The following is a 21,567-nucleotide window of genomic DNA, read 5'->3' on the forward strand; positions in this document are numbered from 1 at the left end:
TTTTTGAAAGAAATATTTTACCTTTAAAAGGCCTCATACTCCAGTGCTGTACCTGTACTTGGCTCCATGCTCAGCTTTCGGACACAGCTGACCACTCTTCTTTGCACTGCTCTCCCAGATCATACAGTCTGCAGTTTGGGTGCCATGAGTTGTACCTACGGTGGGATTCAGCCATCATTACACATCTCTAAGCTGAAGGCTCTTTCTTGGCCTCTGTCACTGTTCAGTGTCTGAGAGAGCTTCCAGCTGGCAGTTTCACATGTGCCTACACAAAGCTTTGAAAATCACTGCGTTTAGCTGAGTGTCTGACTGATGGAATGAGAGAATATTAAAGTCCAGGCAAGCATCAGACCCAAAGCACAAAAAGGCTCTTTCCAAACCAAGGAGCATCTGGAAGTCAAAACAGCTGATCTCTGAGTAATGCTGTGAACTCTGGGTGCAGCATTTCACAGATAGGACAACAAAATAACAAGACTTGCTACGATTTCTCTTTGTTCTGTACACTTGTCATCTTTGCCTGACTTTGAAAAATTGATGTGGTGAGAGGGATATTATTATTTGAAACTGAAATCAATCAGTGGTTAATAAACCATATCTTTTAGACTGCATCCTTTGGATTTTGCATACTACGGGAAGAAAAAACAAAACAGTTTCTGTGGGCAAAAGTCCACGCAAGAAGGACTTCTTACCATTCGCTTCAGCTCTTCTGCAGCACGTGGTGATTCTGTCCCTTTCACTGTGAAGAATTTTGTTCCCTGCAACCAAAATAAGAATCAATGGTTGCCAGCACCTAACAGAAATTTATTTGTTCTGTGGCACCGATGGATCACAACAAGGACATGTAGTAAGATTCTATGCAGCAATTAAGATGAGCTCTGGGAATGAAGTGTTTGGCAATGCACTTCAGGCTGATTACGAAACTGTAAGTAACAGAACCCAAAACTCCTGAGCAGGGAATTGTACCCTGTTCTCTGCACTACCCCTCCTAGTTTAAATGAGAGCCCTACCAGAAAATTGACTCAAAGCTCCTGCAACAACTAATGACTGCCATACATTCTACCAATTAACGGGGCTTGACACTAAATTCATCACAGAGAAATTGTGCTGAATAGGGGCTGTCACCACAAACTTGCAATTACTAAAATCAATAAAAGATTCCTATCAGAAAGATATTATTAACATTTTACCACTCCACTTTTAAGTAACTCATCACTCATAAAGTGAATGAACGCTGAACTGCTGCTGACAAATGACGTGCTTTCATATTCTGCATCTCAGTGAAATGTCCTCAGCTTTGATCACGGCTGTTGTTAATCCTGATGTTCAAGACTCTCCTTTGCCAGTCCTGGAAAGCAATTCCTGGAATCATTGCCCCTCAGAGCCAAATGAAGAATAATTCTACTTCTCGATTTTTAAGAAATCAGTACTGAGCTCGTTTTCCTAGACATCTCTTCCAAATTGGTAAAGACAACTTTGTATTCTAAAGGTAACAGAAAATGAAAATAAACCCAGTTGGAACTGTCTGACTTCTATTTAATGCCTATGACTTCCTCCTGGATTGCCACTCTCTTGCCCATCTCTCACTGTCTTCCTCTCCAAAAGCTCTGCAGCCATTTGGAGCATGAAAGAACACGGACTGAGAATGCCTCAGTGATGGTGAGGCAGCAAAACAGGTCACAGGACAGAGCCAGTGAGCGGATGAGTGGTGCTGCACCCCAGCCTGCCATCTAATTAGCAGCTCAGACAATGAAGATTTTGGAGCTTTGTCTTCGTACAAGAAAAGCAGTTGGCTTCCTTTTAGAAAAAAATATTTCCGTCACAATTTTTCTTTCCTTCCTGAAATCCTTACAGAAAAAACAAACTCAAACCGTACAGAAATAAGCTTCTCTGATACCTGATCTTCACTTTACTTACTGCCACTCAGTAGAGTGAGTACCAGAAGAGACCTCCTGACCAATGACTGATGTCCCATCCTTCCTCTACTCGCCATCCTTTCTTTCTTCTTTATTCCAAACCGTCACATTTACTCTGCCTAGCCATGGAGGATTTTGGACAACAGTCTGTTGGAACAACGTGCTTCAGATAGGCAGTTTCATTGTTTGCTTTGCTATAGAGTGGACAAGTTATTACAGTGATTTAGATCAACTCAAAAGAAAACACGCATGGGGAAAAGCCTGATCTCTGCAGACCATGGGGCCTTTCTTTGTGTCTGTTATTATAAGAAGATGATGCTGAGGTCACTCGCTCTAGGGTTTGCTATAGACATGAACAAGGAGTAAATTAAAATTAAACACAGTCAATATTCATGATTTAATTAGAATCAAGTCCAATTCATAATTCTAGGGAACACACTGGCATTGCTTTCCTCTACCGTTACGATGCTGCTCTCACAGATAGGAATCCAGAGCAAATAGGAAGGATTTGACAAGGACAGGGATCATCCTCCCTCTCTCTCAAAGTTTTCCAGAACAGCACGCAGAAAACTGTCCCTATTTCCATCTACAGCAAATTCTTTTTACCCTGTTAGGAAGATAGGAGCAAGGGAGAAATGATAACCAGGCAGGTGCTGCAACTAAAGCTCAGCCTGCCTTTTCATTTCATGCACATTTGATACCAGTTTTTGATCCAGTGACACAGTTGCAACTATCCAGGCAAAATCATCTCTCTGTCCTTGAGAAGTCCTTTAAACTACAGCTGTACTCCAGAGCCTTCTGCTGCACACAGTTTGCGTGGTATCATGAGTGGCTTCTGCAGTGGTCCAACACCACCAGCACACAACCAACCTGACACTGGTTGAGTAGAGCTTCAGACCATTTCCAAGCCACTCTTCACTTCTGTTTGTACGCTTTCCTAACGCTGTTCCCCTCTGTTAATAAATGTCACAATCAGGCTTGCAGTGCCTGAGCCATTGCCCCTAGCAGGAATGTGAAACACAATCAGCTCCACAGCAAGATCCATGCAAGGCTAGAGTATCTACATATCTGAAAACCTTTTGTTGATGCTCTGCACTGACCTCTGACTGCCTGTAAGACCATGCAGGTGAACTTCCAGCTAAAATGCCAGTCTTAAAAGGAATGACATTTTGGGACCAACAGGAGCAACTGTTGCTGGAGAGGCATGCTGTGACACAGCTGGACGCTGACAAAACCAGCCATGATGAGGAACGGAGGGGATGGCTGGAATACAGCAGGCACACTCACTGTGATGAGAGATGGCCCAGATGAGGCTGGGAGATGGACATGGGGGACAGATCACTCAGCACAGCCTGCTCTGTTGGCTCATCTGGCTCAGCAGGGATGGCCTCCTTTCCCACAACAGCAGCAGCAGAGGTTTCCTCCACCTTGACTTCCCCAGGTGGAGCTTCTTCAGCCTCAGTCTTTTGTTTTACGGATTTCTAAGTAAACAGTGGAAAATTTGTTGAGGAGCTCATGATGGTGGGGAGGGAAGAAGGGAATGGGAGCTCTGCCTGGCATTACAGTGCTGCTTCACTCCTAGCAGACTCAGTGCCAATGGCTTTGCCAGGAAGAGGACAGCCTTACATTACCAATGATCACCTACAGAGCATCTTCATTCTCAGTGTCCTGCACAGAAACTGAGTCAGCCCTACATCCCTCCCTTGCAAGGAAAGAGAGTGCTAGCTTCCTGAGTTATTGAAAGCAGCAGCAGAAGTGGGGGAGAAGTACTCAGTTTGCTCAGAAATGCTCTAGAAAGTGAGGGCAAAGTGAGGAGTGTCCCAAAGTATGATTTCAAACAGGATTTTTGAAATTATCCCCTATCCCCCTAATTCCACTAGTTCTCAGACAAAAAGATCCCTTCTCTGCTGAAAGTAAGAAACACGTTGCAGACTCCGTTTTCACATAGGCAAGTACTAACTGCACGAATTCTGACATTGAACATCATAGAATCATAGAATGGCTCAAATTGCAAGGCACCTAAAGACCATTCAGTTCCAATCCCCCTTCTATGGGTCACCATTAGATCAGGATGATCAGGACCAGAGGCATCCAGAGCTTTTCCAGGCAGCCTGTTCCAGTACCTCACCACCTTCTGAGTGAAAAAAGTCATCCCTAGTTTCTTTTAATGCTTATTGCATCCTGAGACCTCAGTCACCTACAAAGCTTCCGTTTATGGGCCACGCTTCTTCTGCAATTCTTACCCTCTACAATTCTGGCCTATGCTTATTCTTTAGGAAGCGTATCTGGTAAACATCACCAGTCCTGCAAGATGTTTGGTCCTGCAGCAAAACAGCAGAAGTGCTATTTCTGCTGGGGACAAAGCCTTGCAAACTGTATAACCAAGATGTTATAATTGCAATATAATCAAAAGAGTAAGGCAAAGCAAACAGGGATCACAAAAGAGAATAAGTAGAAGAGCTTACCCTTGGGTTGAGCTCACTAGAAGATATCAAAGAGGAGGATCTCCAGAAGAGATCCTTCCCCTCTGGTAGCCAGCTCTTAAAAGGTCCAGGAGGGGTGGAGCCTGGCTCCACCCCTTCCGGTAGCACAGGTGAATTGCCTTCACCTGTGCTCCTCTGGCTGACTCATGGCTCACCTCAGGTGATCAATCAGAGGTTCAGGCCGTGACTCAGCAGTTGCCATACACTCCACCCCTTCACGGCGTGAACCAATGATCAGGTTAACAAAAGGGTAAGCTTTCCCTAATACAGAGATCCGGTATATCGCGACGCTTATACAATTTTATCGCGACGTATGTTGGTACAGTTCAAGACAAGTGATGATTAGTGGATGTCCATACTCTTCTATGGGCCAGTGCTCGATGATGTGCCTGGAGGCATGAGGTCCTGAGGTGCAAGTCCATTCTATGTTCCATCAGTCCCATGCAGACCATCACCGGGTGTTGTACGTGATCTGACAGCAACACTGGAACGCTTGATGGCATTTTGTTCCTTCCGGTGGTCCTGAAGGCTCACAGACTCACGGGGAGTAATACAGATGTTTTACAGGTACCAGGAGGGGAAGGTCTGCTCTCCAGGGCAAGATACAGGCCGTATTTCTGTCTTGGGTCAACACTTCCGCTTGTACTGGGGCACGTCCTGGCCGCCTGTACCACACCTTTTTGCCGGATATCTGCGGCTGCATAACGATATCAGGCACCAAAGGAGGTGCCCTGATCTGCCACAGGGACATAATGGGGGTCCCTTTAGCAATAAAGATCGGAGTGTTGACCATAACATCAGTAGGCCATGTACCTATTACTGGAGGGACTACTGAGCCTCCCACCTCCAATAGTCTCCCCCAAGGTGCAAGTAGGCCACACCACTTGGGTCCTACCTGCACCTTCCAGGGCCATTTTATTTTATGGGTACCTGGCTCTAAGTTTTCAGGGGCAGGGAGCAGAAGATTATTTTCATTACCAATTTGGGGTCTTACCTGATGATCAGTGCCCGTAATTTGGATCCTAAGCGGGGTGGCCCATGTCGTCTGCAACATTCTCAGGGCACTGGGTCTGCCATCTCGAGGTCTTTCATTCAGGTCCCGCAGGGTTTCATACAGTCTTTTTGTCCACTCCTGCAAGGACTGGGAGTCTGTCTTCAGGGCAGCCTTAAGAATACCATTATAACGTTCGATGAGGCCTGCCCCTGTTGGATTATATGGCAGGTGGAATCGCCATTCGATGTTATTTTCTTCTGCCCAGCGCTGTATCGTTGCACCAGTAAAATGAGTCCCTTGGTCGCTCTCGATGACTTGAGGTGTCCCGTAGGCAGACATCAGTTTAGTGAGTGCCTTGATGGTATATGCCTGGTTTGCTTTCGGTACTGGATAGGCCTGCAGTAGCCCACTTGCAGTGTCGACACAGGTCAGGGCATATCTTGCCCCTTCGGAACGAGGAAGGGGCCCGATGTAATCGACCTGCCATCGCTGGAGAGGATTGTGTCCCCTAGCAAGATGGGCTGTTGTTTCGGGCAACGATCTCGGTCTCATCTTGGAGCAAGCGTCGCAATCCTGGCATGCCTGGACGATATCAGATAGTTGTATGGGCAGTCCCCATGCTTTAGCAGCTGCCCACATTGTCTTTTGTCCAGCATGCCGTAGCTTCTGATGTAGCCAGCGGGCGATGTTCTCAGATGGTGAATTCTCAATCCATCGAACTCGGGCCAATGTGTCGGCTTCATCGTTTCCCGGTGACTGTAGGGGCTGATGACCAGAAACATGGTAGACACGTACAGTCCTGTGTTTGACCGTATTCCATATATCTAACCACATGTCTTTGCCCCAGATCGGTCGGGCGTGGATAGTCCATTCCTGGGTGGCCCACTGTGCAATCCAGAGAGTGAGCCCCCGGTACACAGCCCAACTATCTGTGCAGATGTTCAGGATACCATCACCGGGTTCCTTGGTTATAACCATCCACACGGCTCGCAGTTCTGCCCATTGGCTGCTCTGACCATCCCCCTCATCGAACCAGATTGTCTCGGTGGAAGGATGGTATGCTATTGCTCTCCACTTGCTCGGGTTGCCCTTGCTGGACCCATCTGTGTACCAGGCATCTTCAGGGATAGGATATTTTCCCTCGTGAACGGGACTCTTCTCTGGTGGAGCGACCAGTATTTCTTTTGGTGCATCACTGTGATATGTAACTGGGCCTACGATCTTCTGAAGTTCTTCTTTCAAGGGGGATGAAGACAGACTGCTCCTTTGGCTGAGATAGGCGACCCATCGTGCCACTGTTTGTGCTTGGGCCACCCCTGTCTTAGGAAGGTGGGTCAGATCCTTCACCCACCCCTGAATTGGCAGAGTGGTCTTGACTATAACTGCAGCTGTCTGAGTTATTGGCTCTACTGCCTGTAATGCCGAATAGGCAGCCAATAACTGTTTTTCAATCATACTGTATCTTTCTTCTGCTCCGTGCCAAACCTGAGACCAGAAACCAATGGGGATCCGAACAGAACTCTGGCGCTGCCACAGGCCCCAACCGAAGCCGTCTTGAGTAACATGAACGTCCAACTCGGCTGGGAGGGTAGGATCGAATATACCCAATGCCTGAGCTTGTTTAACTGCCAGTTTTGCTTGTTGGAAAGCATCCTGTTCGGTTTTCCCCCAGTCCCATAGCTGCCCCTTTTTTGTGAGTCTGTATAATGGCCTTAGCAGCTGCGCTAGGTGAGGTATAAAGGAACGCCAATAACCCAATATACCTAGAAACTCTTGCAGCTGCTTTGATGTTGTAGGGACTGGAAATGCCTGAACCTTATCTATAACAGCACTGGGTAGCACTTTGGTCTTTCCTGACCAAACCACCCCCAGGAATTTTACGGACAGGCCTGGACCTTGCACCTTTTGGGGATTTATAGCCCATCCCCTTTGTTGCAAATAGGCAGTTAATGAATCAGCTGCCTGTCCAACTACCTCCAGTGAGTCGGATGTCAACAGGAGATCATCAATATAATGATATAGGTTAACATCATCAGGTTTTCTCCAGTCAGCCAGGTCACGCGCCACTAGATTATGACAATACGTTGGTGAATGCACGTACCCCTGTGGCAGGACCTGAAAGGTCCACTGCCTGCCTCCCCACGTAAACGCAAACTGATCTTGCGATTCCTCAGCAATTGGGATACTGAAGAATGCATTTGCTAGATCTAGGACACAATGATAGGTTTTTATCTCCCTACTCAATGTGTCCATTAGGGAAGCAATATTGGGTACGGCCGCATGAATAGGCGGCGTGACCTTATTTAATTCTCTGTAATCTACTGTCATCCTCCATGTGCCATCCGACTTTCGCACTGGCCATATGGGGGAGTTATACGGGCTGTGTGCAGGTCTTATAATGCCCACTTTTTCTAATTCCTGCACCGTTCTCGATATTTCATCTTGCCCACCCGGGAGTCTATACTGTCTAACATTAGTAATCTGGCGCGGTTTCGGCAGGCAAACAGGCTCATGTTTCGCATGGCCTCTTAATATTGCCTGCACCGCCCGGATACTGATACATCTTTGTCGAAGTCTGAACTCTCCCACAGTTGTTTGGAGAGCCAGACCCCATAGAATGTCTATGCCCAGGATGTATTCTTGGACTGGGGCAATAGACACCTTGTACTCCCGGGGTGGGAGACGCCCAACCCCCAATTTTAACCATGTTTGGGTGACAGGAATAGTCTGTCCCCCAAAACCACCAATCATCACTCTGTCGCCATGAAATTTTCCTGGATCTCCATAGATAATTGATGTTTCTGCTCCAGTATCCACTAATGCCATAACTCTCTGAATATTTTTTCGGGACCAATAAATTGTTAATTCTACATAGGGCCTCCGGTCCCGTCTGGAGGCCCTACGGGGACTAACACCCCTCGTCACTGCATGAATTGTGCTAGGGCCAGTTCTTTTGCTTCTGATGGCTCAGGCATTGTGGCCCGAGACACCTGAGGTGGCTTCTTTTTCCTGTTAGGAATAATAAAATCTTCTAGGTTCCATGTTGTTGTTGGAACCCTCTCTATAGCTCTTACCCTTGATTTCTTAGGGTAGCTCTGGAATTTTTGATTGTCCTTTAGTTGTCTCCAGAGCTGGAGAAGGACGTGGTTGGGCTGGCGGTCGATCTTAGCAAATTGGACCCCAGCCCGAATTAAATCATTAAACATTTGTTTTCGGGATACCCTTATGGGTCCCGATCGAGGAGCTCGAGTAGCCGGCATTCTGGTTTTATTTACCGGCAGGACCTCTGCTTCCTCCAAAAACCGAATATTGCGCCTAGTCCGCAGGCGTTCTGTTTCTCCCAAATCGGCAACTAACTGGGCAGCCTGCTGGACTACGGCTTCTGATGCTACAAGGGGATTTAATATCGAAACTAGGGTGCCGTACAGATGGGAGGGAGCTTGCTGTAGAATTAAATCTCTCATCCCTGCCGAAAATTTAACCATATCAGGGCCATCAAATGTATCTTCATAGATGGCCTCTCTTACACCCAGTTCACGGATATAGTTCTGAAGGTCCTCCATGGAGGACCACATACCTGTATGTAACGGTATGTCTGATTTATTCGGCCATACCATACGGCAGGCCGCCATTAACCATTCTAGTATGGAATGGTTTTCATCACGATATTGATTGCCCACGTATAACCTTTGCCTAAGAGCAGGATGGACAGTCATGGTGGCCAACTTAAATATTTCTGGGCCATTCACCACGACACTTTCTGCCCCAGAATCCCACAGTCTCAATAACCAAGCCGGCACACTTTCTCTGGGCTTCTGCCGAAATCGTTGTACTAAGTCCATTAATTCTGTTGCTGTGTATGGCCGAGCTGTCACATGTAAATGAGTCTGGGCAGGGGGCCATTGATCAGGCGGCACCCCTGCCGGTCTGTCCTGTACTTTTTTTGTTTTTTGGGTTATCACAGGACGGACCTCCAATGGATCAGTTTGAATTGGACATTCAAGGTCTGATTTGGATTTCTTGTTGTCCTGATCAACGAAGTCTGTTGATTCAGGAGCCTGGTCATCATTTATTGAAATATTACGAATTTGGCTTACAGGAAGATGTAGAATTGGCTTCTTCCCCGTTAAAACGCCAAGTTCGTGCTCTAACTTTTCAATGCGATCTTTCAAAAGCTGATTTTCAGTTTCTAAAGTATTATTTCTTGAGTCCGCATGATTTAAAGCGGTTAATAGTGGCCATGCCACCATGGAGGCAGCCAATTGTCTTTCTTTGGTAATGAGAATGTCCTTGCCAAGTCCTTGAAAATAGTCTGCCATGCGATATGGGGAGAGATTGCCCATAACACGTAAGGGACCCCATTTTTCAATGATGGCAGCTAACTCGTAATAGGGCGATCCCTCAAACCCTGGGATCTGCCCTGGAATCATTTTCTCCAGGGGAGTATTGTTCTCCCCCTTGACCCATTTATAGAAATTCCACAGGAAAGACATGTTAATTTTAGTATATTCAGCCTGCCTGGCTCGCCAAGTGTATAACCAAGATGTTATAATTGCAATATAATCAAAAGAGTAAGGCAAAGCAAACAGGGATCACAAAAGAGAATAAGTAGAAGAGCTTACCCTTGGGTTGAGCTCACTAGAAGATATCAAAGAGGAGGATCTCCAGAAGAGATCCTTCCCCTCTGGTAGCCAGCTCTTAAATAGGTCCAGGAGGGGTGCAGCCTGGCTCCACCCCTTCCGGCAGCACAGGTGAATTGCCTTCACCTGTGCTCCTCTGGCTGACTCATGGCTCACCTCAGGTGATTAATCAGAGGTTCAGGCCGTGACTCAGCAGTTGCCATACACAAACACACACAGCTAAAGGAGAGAGCTGCAAGCTGTGCTCAGCATATTCCAGCTATAAAGATGGCTGACTCAGCCAGATTAAATAACCCCAGTAGATCAATTTGCCATGAACACATTGCTCAGCATAACATGAACCTCAAATCTACGCAGCTGCTTTGCAGTTGATAAGATGCAGCTGGTCAGAAGGCCTTCTGTAATGAAGAGACATCTCTGAAATTCTTCAAAATACGAAAATCTGCTCCCTGACATTTGTCAGAAAACAACAACAAAACAAAACCAAACAGAAAAACCCACCTCCACACCAAAACACGTCCTTTCAATTCTTTCCTCATCTATTCCTTTAGCAGGCTTGTTTTTAGTGAGGTATAGAGAAATCTGCCTAAGCACCACCTTCAGGATTTGGCAAAGAATAAAGAAATGTTCATTATATTACACCACACTGTGCAGAAGTCTGTCCTGTGGGATAATTGTAATGAGAAACAAAAGGCAGATCTGTCCCAGGTCAGATGGCTAATGAGTTTCCTGGGCCTTAATACTGGAAGGAACTTTCAGGCTTAAAATCAGAGGTAATGTGTTAGAATGCAGATGGCACCGATGTGCTCTGAGTCACTTGTGCACAAGCAGTCTTTAGGCTACCTGCCATCTGAACTAGAAACACAAATACTCAGAATGCTCTCACGGTGCTCAGTGACCAAAGGCACATCAACAGACAGAATCACTCTTCTGCTCTCAGTAACGGCAGCGTTCACCCAGCAATGCTGCCACTCCATATCCTTCATTCAGGCTAACTGGATTCAGCAAGAGGAGCCCAGAAACCACCAAAGCATGATCGCTTTCAACAGTATTCCCCCCCTTAAAAGATGGTACCTACTAAAATGTGGAAGATAGATAAAGCTGCAGTGATATTAGAGGTATGTGTACCAACAGCACATGTGAGCACTTCCTGCTGTACCCTGGACCAAAGCACTCATTCTTGATTTTCTGAAGTGCAATAAATAAGTAAACTGGCTGTACCTTCATAAACTAAAAGTATCTAGGCATCCTGTTTTTCCTTTTTTGCAGTGCTATCCTAGTGAAAGACTTTCAGAAAGTACAGATTTACAGCTGCAATGGTATACCCACCTATTCTTTCAGGTCAAGATTTAATGATTTAGAGGATGGAAAACACCCATGTTTTTGTACAAAGGAGCAAATATTTTTGTACAAAGCAAAAAACAGTACCCTTTTTTTTACACACCATTTAGAAAAGAAGCCAAATCCACCACTTACAGAGTCTCTGTCACATTCTCATTTGATTGCACTGTAAATGCAGCGGCATCCTACCTATAGAAAATAAAAACAACACAGCAACAATATTTGGCATGGGATGTATCCAGTAAAGACCTGATTTTTATGGCTTACTCAGGCATAACCACCAATAGCTGAGCTTGGATGGAAAATCGATAATCTAAACAGGCATGAATGTCAATATTAAAGACCTTCCTTTTTCAAAAGTGTTCCACGACTCTAAAATGTTTCAAGTTGTTCAAACAGGTGAAGAATCCTTCACTGAATAGAAGCGAATTGCAAGGACTTTGCTTCAGGCACACTGCACTTCTGAACAGCGAATGCCAGAAGTTGATTTTGCCAGACTGCACTGCACAGGGAGTGCAGAGCTCGGAGCTCCTTACACATCCTCTGGACTCTGGGCTTTTATTTGCACAGCGCACACTGCTCAGGAATTAGAGAGGTGAAGCTTCGCATGCATTAACTAGAGAAAGTGGTGGCAGCTTTGTATTTTAGCCCTTCCTTCTGAATACTTTACTAATGTCAAAGGCCTGGAGCAAAATTAATAAGCACTGAAAGACTCGTTTTCAGCCTTGCAGATGCCCAGCTTTTTTGTGTGCATATGTAAACAGTGGTGTGCAGAGCATGCTGTGGGTAAGCCAGCCTCTGAAAGGTGCTGGAATTTAAGAAGGCCCCAGATTATCTGCATTATCACTTGGGATGGGGGCCCTGGGGTTTGAGACGTAAGCGTGCACTGCACTGCTGCAGTGCCTCGAGCAGATCCTCAGCATTATCACAGCACTAAATAAACAACTCAGATTGAACTCCCAGACTAAAACATACGATAGGTGAAAACAACATTGCAGAAACAAATAAAGTCATTTCATGTATAAATGCATAAATACACAGAGTCACTGAACAGGCGTGAAAGCTGTGAGGAAGCCATGCTTCACAGGTGTTTGGGAACTGCTGAGTCACAGCCTGAACCTCTGATTGATCACCGGAGACGAGCCACGAGTCAGCCAGAGGAGCACAGTGAAGGCAATCCACCTGTGCTGCCTGGCTCCACCCCTCCTAGACCTATTGAAGAGCTGGCTGCCAGTGGGGAAGGATCTCTTCTGGAGATCCCCTCTTCTGGGGGTTTTGTAAGTGAGCCTAGCATGCGGGTAAGCCTTCCGTTTATTCTCTCTTGTTATCTTAGTCTACTTTGCCTCACTCTCTTGTTCTTTTGTGATTATAACATCTTAATATCCATTGATTGTACAACAGGATTTTGAGATTGTTAGAAAAATCCAAAAAAGAGAGAAAGAAAAATACGAATCCAGTTCTTTCATTTGGAAAATAAGAAGACAGTCCTGCTAAGCTAGTGGGAGTTTTCCAATTAAATTCAGCTAGGCCAAGAGCGCCAAGAATATTAGCAGCCTTCTAGGAACATCCAGGAAGACTTTCTGAGGGCAGACAAGTTCAGGATTCGTGTCAGCAGGACATTACTGTGTAGCTGGTCTGCAGAGCAGAGTTTTCAAAACTGTACAGCCAGTCTTAATCTCCTCCCAACAAAACAGAAGAAAACACTCAAAATTTGCTTGTTTCTAACCTGTGCAAATCCATTAAATGCCGTGCTGGATGCCCAAGTAGAAGTGAAGATCAGAACAAGTCATCATTTGTTTAGTAAACAAGAACATGGGGAAAACATTTCTATTTGCAAAATAAAAATAGGCCAGACATAAAACAAAAGAAATAACAAAAGGAAGGGCAAGGCAGAAAGATACTTGATGACAGTGCAATTCGATAACAGATTTTACAGGCTTAAAGAGAACACCAAAACCAATAAAAAAAGCGCAGTGACTTCAGTATTTTTATAAAAAGAAAGAAGAAAAGACTGGAAATGCATTTTAAATTATACATGTAAAGTACAAAAGCTGTGAGACACCGTGTGCCTTCACAGTGTGAAGCTTCATTCACCTTCCTGAAATGCATTTCTGCCAGCCTGCTTCATTACATGACTGAAGGGCACCACACTATGAACAGCTGCATGACAACTTTCCAAGAAAAAATTGCAAGGACTTAGGAGGGGTAGCAGGAAACACACAGATGGACTGGTTTTAAACGACAAGGTTATGCTTGACCTAAGGAACTCTTTGTCTAGACTAGGCTACACACTGGGGTAGGTACCTCTGCTTTATCAGCCTCCATTTCCTGGTACAACAATCCGTATCTCCGGTTAGCAATTTCATCTTCAGATAAATCTGAGCTGTTAGTCCTGGCAGTGCGCTGCCAGCAGCTGATCTGGCCGTCCAGGATCCTGGCACTACAGATGCTTCATTGCCAAGTGCAGCAATCGGGTGTTTTGGGGAAAAGCCAACTCCCAGGTATTTCTGGCACATCCACATCACAGCACCACAGGCCAGCAGCATGCAGACAGCAGCACAGCTGAGAACATTACCATGGCTGTGACGTGGCACTTCTGCTCAGATTTGTGAACAGCAGCCTCTGTGCTTTCCTGCATTCATGCCTGGAAGAAACGAGACAATGTCCCACAGTCCCTTCACCTGCTACACAACTCTCTGGGAACTGCGAGTGGTGGGAGCTGAGCAGCGTCACAGAGGTCTGCACGTCCCCCCTCTGGCACGCCGCTGGAACAACTCTCCACACCCCACTGAGGTCAGCCATTTTCACAGGGCCGTCCCTGGCTTCTTTGACACGTGCTCTGTGCCCACACGCTCAGGTTTGGCTGCTGACCTGGTGTGCAAGGTTGCTGACCTGGTTAGTGATGCTGGATGAAATTACGCAGCACAGAAATTACCTGGCGTGCCAGCTGTTGACGCTGCCTGCGTTCCACTGTCCGAGACCGGCAGGGTGGGATGGCTGCCTTCCTGCAGTGCATCCTGCTCAGTTTCTTGGTCAGTTCCTTTAGAAAGAAAGCAGGACAGTAGGATTGGATGTGATGTGCTCTCATCGGGAACTGAGTTACTCCAATCCTGAGCTCAGGCAAAGTCTGCTGTCCCAGCCACCCACATCCACTGTCACCCCCTCCGTTGCCCAAGGACATTTGGGACCTCCCAGGAACTGGAGGGTGTCGACCCTCTCATGCCTCCTCAGCTCCTATGCAAGCCCCCTACGCCATGTGCTGCGGGCATCACCAACCACCACAGCCAGCTATCTGCAGGCTGAAATTCAAGCTCCAGCACAAGCACCTTCAGAATCAGCATCTCCAGCCCATGGCTTTCACCGCCTGGCACATCTCCAAGGCAGTTTCTCCCTCTGGGGAAGTCAGCAGTGCCCCCAAAGAGTTTGCTGTCTCAGTAAGTCTCTGCCCACTGCTTCTTCAGGAGGAAAGCCCCGAGGAAAAGCTTTGCCACAGAGCCCCATAAAACCCCATTGAGCCCCTCTTCATGGCCGAGCAGCTGGGAGCAATTGCTCCAGGTGCCCTGACTCAGGCTCACCCTCCTTTGTGCTCCAATCCTGCCAGAGCTGATGTGGGGGAGAGGGGCTCCCACCTTTGGCCTCTGCATGTTCTTTTTCGCACGGCCTGCCTAAGTGTGACTGCCGTCATCTCTTGTCTTTGAGGGAGCAGATGAGGATGAAGGTGAAACTCTCCTGGGGTTGGTTGTTTACGATGTGGACGGAGAGATCGCCCACACCTTCCACGCGCAGGTACGGCCAGTGCGTGCGGTGGGCTGCTGGGAGGGAAACCGTCCTCCTGCGGGTGTGGAGGGACGACTGCTGGCGGGAGGGAGGAGTGCAGCTGCCTTCCCCCATCAGCAGCGCCGCTCTGGCGTCCCACGGCAGCCCAGGGAGCGGAGCAGAGCAAGCCGGGGTTCTGTGGCTGGCAAAGGGAGCCGTGCGGATGTGCCGCGGCGCTTCCCGCTTTGTATCAGCAGGAGGAGCCCCGCAAAGCCTTCGGCCGTGCCAGATTGGAGGCGCGGAGCAACTGGGGAAACGCAGAACGCACCTGCGTGTGCCGAGTGGAAATTTACGGCAATTCGCAAAAGACAGCAGAGATTTTTAGTAGCAATAATGAGAATAAAAGCTCGGTTACTTTCTGCCCGCGCTGAGGGCGGTTACTGGAGCGGCGCGTTGGGGCCGTGTGACGTCATCACCCTGCGCCGCGAGGCCGAGCCGGCCGTGAGGAGGTAGTGCGGGGCCGCGCGATGCTCCAACGCCGCAGGGCAGCTCCGGGCTCCGAGCGCCGCTTCAGCTTCTACAAGTGGGTGTTCGCGGGGGCACCGGGGCGGGGGCCGCTCTGCGTTGGCCCCGTGGGGCCTCTGTGGTGTTCGGGGCCTCTGCTCGGTGTGGGGAGGTGCGCTGTGTCCCCGTCCCCCCCCAATCCAGGCTACATCGCTGCCTCGTTCCCCTCCACGGTTCGGCCATAAACTCCCCCAGTCCCTCTTTCTGACCCCCAGGGTCACACTGTCCCCCCAATCCCCCCCAACACTGACCTTTAGAGCCCCCCCAACTCCAGTTCCCCCATTCCTTTTCAACCCCCCCCCCCCCCCCGCCTCCCACCCAGTTCTCCATTTTTACTCCCGGGTCCCTTCCCCACCCTCACCTCATCCCTCCCCTCCTTATTCCCCCATTCTGATCCTCTGTCCCCCCTCCCAATACTCCCCTCAGTTCCTCTTGCCTCAGATCAGATGTCCACAACATAGACACCTCCCTGTGAGGTACCTCACTACTGCTAATTTGTGAGCCACTAATGCTCACATGTGGAGATTAAGGATAGGAAGGAGCTGTGCAGATGCAAATATCTGTTGAAATGTAGGCTGTTACTCCCAGAGCGTGGCAGGACATTCCCTTGTCCAACAACACCTGCACTGTCAGTAGATATCCACATCTGGGACAACCGAAGCTGTCCCTGCTGTGCATAATGGGGGCAGCCTATAAAGGGATTTAGCCGAACAAGTGGAGTCGTGTGCCACTGGAGCATGACTAAGCTTATTTCTTTCTCTTCTCCTTTATCACCTGTATTTTCTAGATCTTCCTTGACTGCAGTGGCTGTTGTGTCATGGACATTCCTGCGTGTCCTCAGCAGTTATCAGCAAGCTTGTCCCAGCTTTTGTGTCTTCTTGCAGGACTTTATTGGATACAGCTAGTGATAGATGGAGATAAAACGAGGGATTCTTTTGCAAACTGTATCCTTAAGTGACCAGATGTGAAAGAGCCTATGACTCACGTGCAGTACACCATGAAAAAGATTCTCTCATTTTGGTCAGTTGAGCTATTATAGGATAACATCATTAACTGTTGCGTGGTCTTGATCAGGCTGCTTCCCAACTGCTTGATCAAGGAGAGCAGGCAGAAGCCTTTTGTCAGCAATCTGAGGTGTCTGCAGATCAATGAGCAGCTGCCTATTTCACACACACACACAGAATCACAAGGTTGGAAATGACCTGCAAGATCATCTAGTCCAACCACCCTCCCATTCCTATTAGTACCACAAGCACCAAACCATCTCTCGTTGCTCCTCATCCAGGCACTTCTTGAACACTACCAGGGACGGCAACTCCACCACCTCCCTGGGCAGCCATTCCAGTGCCTGACCACCCTTTGAGAGAAAAAGTTTCTCCTAATATCCAACCTAAACCTCCTCTGGTACAACTTCTGGCCGTTTCCTCGGGTCCTACTATTTGCCTGGTAGAAGAGGCCAGACCTTTTTGTACCACAACCTCCCTTCAGGAAGTTGTAGAGTGCAGTGAGGTCTCCCCTGAGCCTCCTCTTCTCCAGACTGAACAATCCCAGCTCCCTCAGCCGCTCCTCATAAGACTTGTGCTCCAGACCCCTCACCAGTTTCGTTGCCCTTCTCTGGACACGTTCCAGGGCCTCAATGTCTTTCTTGTAGTGAGGGGCCCAAAACTGAACACAGTACTCGAGGTGCAGCCTCACCAGTGCTGAGTAGAGGGGGATGATCACCTCCCTGCTCCTGCTGGCCACACTATTTCTAATGCAGGCCAGGATGCCGTTGGCCCTCTTGGCCACCTGGGCACACTGTCGGCTCCTGTTCAGCCAAGCATCAACCAACACCCCCAGGTCCCTTTCCTCTTCACAATCATCCAACCACTCATCCATAAGCCTGTAACGCTGCATGGGGTTGTTGTGGCCAAAGTGCAGAACCCGACACTTGGCCTTGTTAAACCTCACCCCATTCACCTCAGCCCAGCGATCCAGCTTATCTAGATCCCTCTGCAGGGCCTCCCTGCCCTCAGGCAGATCGACACCACCTCCCAACTTGGTGTCATCTGCAAACTTACTCAGGGTACACTCAATCCCTTCATCTAAGTCGTCAATGAAGATATTACACAGGATGGGCCCCAGTACCGACCCTTGGGGGACACCACTTGTAACAGGTCTCCAGCTAGACTTCACTCCATTGACCACCACCCGTTGAGCATGGCCCTCCAGCCAGTTCCTTATCCAACGGAGGGTAAAACTGTCCAAGCCACGGGCAGCCAGTCTCCGCAGAAGGATACTGTGAGAGACCGTGTCAAAGGCTTTGCTGAAGTCCAGGTAGACTACATCAACTGCCTTTCCCTCATCTACCAGTCTGGTCACCCAGTCGTAGAAGGAGATGAGGTTGGTCAAACACGACCTGCCTTTCATGAACCCATGCTGGCTAGGCCTGATCCCGTGAACGCCGCGCACGAGCCGTGTGATCTCTCCCAGGAGGATTTGTTCCATGACCTTCCCTGGCACTGATGTCAGGCTGACAGGCCTGTAGTTCCCCGGATCCTCCTTACGGCCCTTCTTGTAGATGGGCGTCACATCAGCAAGCCTCCAATCCTCTGGAACCTCTCCAGTCAACCAGGAGCACTGGTAGAGCCGAGAGCGGCTTAGCAATCACCCCCGCCAACTCCCTCAGCACCCTAGGATGAAGCCCATCCGGTCCCATGGACTTGTGACTGTCCAGATGGAGGAGGAGCTCTCTAACTGTCTCCACCTCGATCTCCGGGGAGACATTCTGCGTGTCAGCCCAGATATCCAGATCAGGGCACAAAGTGCCCTGAAGATAGCTGGTCTGACTATTAAAGGCAGATGTAAAGAAGGCGTTGAGGACCTCAGCCTTCTCCTTGTCATCTGTGGTCACATTCCCCGCCGCATCAATTAAAGGATAGAGATTATCCTTGGTTTTTCTCTTGCCACTGATATATTTGTAAAAGGATTTCTTATTCTGCTTTATTGCAGTGGCCAATGTAAGTTCAAGATGGGCTTTCGCCTTCCGGACTTCCTCCCTGCATACCTTAGCAACTTCCTTGTAATCTCCCCTAGTAGCCTGTCCCTTCTTCCATAGGACATGGACTCTCTTTTTCTTCCTGAGTCTTGACAGTAATTCCCGGCTCATCCACACCGGTCTTCTCCCCCTATGGCTCGCCTTACAGTATTCAGGGACAGCCTGTTTTTGTGCCTTTAAGATTTCCATCTTGAGGAGTGTCCAGGCTTCCTGGACCCCTTTACCCTTAAGGAGCGACTCCCAAGGGACCCGTGCTACAAGCGTCCTGAGCAGGTCAAAGTCCGCCCTCTTGAGGTTCAAGATAGCAGTTTTGGTAGTCACCCTTCTGACATCTCCAAGAATAGAGAACTCTACAATTTCATGGTCGCTCTGCCCTAGACAGTCTCCAACCTTCACATCACCTACCAGACCTTCTTTGTTAGCAAAGAGCAGGTCAAGCAGGGCACCACCCCTGGTAGGCTCTCGTACCAGCTGTGTAAGGAAGCTATCTTCCACACACTCTAGAAACCTCTTGGACTGGAAGAGTGGACTATCTTGGACTATGGGAGCTGCAATTGCCCTGGCATTCTCTGGCCGAGCAGAACAACAGGCCACTGAGTTCAGCCAACTTCTTCACACAGCTGCTGGGGGGAAACACAGGCGATGCTCAGCTGGGTCTCACACTGGCCGACAGGGAGCTGGTCAGGGCTGTGACAGTCAGGGCAGCTTTGGCTGCTTTCACCTGACATGGACCTGATACTCACAGAGGAGTGTGAAGGCTCCAGCTGATAGAGTTTCCTTACAAGTAAAGGAGTAGACAGGGGTGGTGCGGGCCTACTGTTGTGTTAATAAGCACAGGAGCAGAGAGGGCTGATGTACCTCACGGCTTCTTTGCCTCTGTCTTCACCAGCAACGCTTCCCTGGCTTTCATGCCTGAAGGCAGGATTCCAGAGCACAACTGCCAAATGGTGGGAGAACTCCTCGACAGCAGCCCTGCCAAGAAGGTCTTGGGCTTCCCTGGGAGACAAAAAGCTTTACCTGTGTCAGCAGTGTGTGCTGGCAGCCCAGAAAGCCAACAGTATTCTGGACTGCAACAAAAGAGCGGTGGGCAGCAGGGCGAGGGAGGCAATCGTCCTTCTCTACTCTGCCTTCATGAGGCTCCATCTAAAGTACTGTGAATCCTCTTGTGGTGTCCTGGCCCATCTCGTGGCTTGGAAGATCATGGTGATCTTACTTCTGTCTCGTCAGCTGATGGCAGGTCACAGGAACGCTGGCGGGTTGGGTAGTGGGTGGTTGCTGAGATGATGGATCTCTGCTGAATGAGGCATCTGGAGGTGGGGGCTCTGGGGCCGGGCCGCTCCGCTCCAGGGCCGGGCCAGGTTTTCATTTCTTTATGTACTGCTGTGTTGCTGCAGCTGCCCTTCTGTATTGTTACTGCTTTTTTTGTTCGTGAATATTAAAACGTGTTATCTCCGTGTTGGTTGTCATCCTGCTCTCTTTTCTCTGTTTTGCAGGTCAGCTCGTGTTGGAAGTTGGTGGTGTCACTGTATGAATGAAGGTCAGTTCAGGAGCAGCTGCTGATGGAAGGAATGAAGTCCACGGTAATGAGCTGAAGCATCTCCTGGTAAGGTGTCAGAGCTGGCAGTAACGATTTCTGTCGTTGTGAAAAGCAGAGGGCTGGCTCATCCAAGTGCTTGCTGACTGATGTGTGAGAGCATCTGCCTTCTCCAACTGAACAATAAGAAAGCTGGATATGCTGAATCATTACAGCTTATGCAGAAGTTGTGAAAATGCTCTCAAATGTTTCCTTTAGTGATAAGCTGTGTCTTGGCACTGTGATGGTCCTGTCTATGATCTGGAGCACTGCATCTCTTGCAAGCCTTGTGTGCCCATTTCCATGAACCTTCCTTTCTTTCACTCTTCAGAAGAAGTGCTGGGTGCTTTTGGGGGAATCATGAAGGAGGCTGTCAGAAAGCCAGCTGTGATTTTCCTCACATGAAAGGATGCAATGGGAATGGACTGTCATTGCCACCAAGCAGAAGTGAGCTTCTTATGTCGTGAAAGATATAATCTAGATTATTGATTGAGCAGTTGCAGTGCGATAGGGGACGTGAAGTAACTGTTTGTGTGGGAGTTCAGGGAAGAGCCATGAGAAGTGAAATGGCAGTTTGTGTTTTGGCTGTCAAAATGGTGGAGCTTTACTGGAGTGAAAGGTGTGAGCTTTCTGTAGGCAGGCCCCGGATTTATTTCTGTAAGCAGGCCCCCTCTCAGATTGGTTTTTGCTTGCTGCTTGCTGTGCCTGCCTGCCTGCTCCCTGTGCTTGCTGCATCTGATACCAGTGGTGGTGGCCAGGCTCCCCAGGGCTGTGGGCCTGGTCCTGAGCTGCTGCAGCTTAAAGACCATCTGCGTTTGGGTTGTCCTTCCTGGAGCATCAGGTTGGACTTGGTGATCCTTGTGGATCCCTTACAATTTGGGATGTTCTGTGATTCTATGATCTTGGTGGTTTGCCTGGAAAATACCAGGTGATTTTTTTCCCTCATTTTTTCCTGGCATTTGAACTTGTAGTTTCACTTCTAAATGTGAGTGGAGTTGGATAAGGGGAGGGTAAGTTGCTTCTTTATTTGCTGTTCTCCCAGGTGGGTCTGTGTATTTAGTGCCCAAGTTGTGGTAGCTCTGTAACTGGGAATGTTCCTAATGGTCATAAAAAGTCTTTGCTGCCAGCACAGAATTTGGCCACAGGACTGCCTGCTGGATTAAGTTGTGTAGATTTGCTCCTTGAGATGGTCTGTTCTGTTTATTTTTTCCAAGACGTCAGGTTTTGAGGTCACTGAGATGTACGGATTAATCAATCACTTGCAGC

At 48.4% G+C, this 21,567-nt stretch overlaps 2 protein-coding genes across 6 annotated transcripts in view; both read right to left on the reverse strand.

Moving 5' to 3' along the window:
• Positions 1 to 41: 41 nt before the first annotated feature.
• Positions 42 to 19,638, reverse strand: LOC125685961 (uncharacterized). The gene is made up of 5 exons (XM_048929500.1): positions 19,592 to 19,638; positions 18,738 to 19,335; positions 14,307 to 14,411; positions 690 to 755; positions 42 to 155 (listed from the first exon to the last, which is right to left on the reverse strand). The coding sequence occupies exons 1-5, from the start codon at positions 19,636 to 19,638 to the stop codon at positions 120 to 122; spliced, it is 852 nt and encodes a 283-aa protein (XP_048785457.1). The 3' UTR covers positions 42 to 119.
• LOC125686015 (uncharacterized) overlaps positions 7,741 to 21,567 on the reverse strand; it is a 130,630-nt gene continuing 116,803 nt past the window's right edge. For 3 of the 5 annotated variants that reach the window (XM_048929624.1, XM_048929622.1, XM_048929620.1), the window contains exon 4: positions 7,741 to 11,459. In XM_048929624.1, coding sequence (XP_048785581.1) covers positions 8,312 to 9,883 — 1,572 coding nt within the window. In that variant the 5' untranslated portion in view covers positions 9,884 to 11,459 and the 3' untranslated portion in view covers positions 7,741 to 8,311. Of the gene's footprint in view, positions 11,561 to 13,675; positions 14,016 to 21,567 lie in introns of all 5 variants that reach the window. The other 2 variants (XM_048929621.1, XM_048929623.1) reach the window with 2 other exon arrangements.

The sequence above is a fragment of the Lagopus muta genome, chromosome 30 (assembly GCF_023343835.1).
Source record: "Lagopus muta isolate bLagMut1 chromosome 30, bLagMut1 primary, whole genome shotgun sequence".
In the NCBI taxonomy this organism is placed as follows: Eukaryota; Metazoa; Chordata; class Aves; order Galliformes; family Phasianidae; genus Lagopus; species Lagopus muta.

Coding starts and splice junctions, on each gene's coding strand:
- LOC125685961 (XM_048929500.1), bottom strand. CDS start 19,638: ATGAAAGCCAGGGAAGCGTTGCTGGTGAAGACAGAGGCAAAGAAGCC. Junction 756..14,306: donor GTCAACAGCTGGCACGCCAG/GTAATTTCTGTG, acceptor TTTTGGTTGCAG/GGAACAAAATTCTTCACAGT. Junction 156..689: donor CAGAAGAGCTGAAGCGAATG/GTAAGAAGTCCT, acceptor ATCCCACCGTAG/GTACAACTCATGGCACCCAA.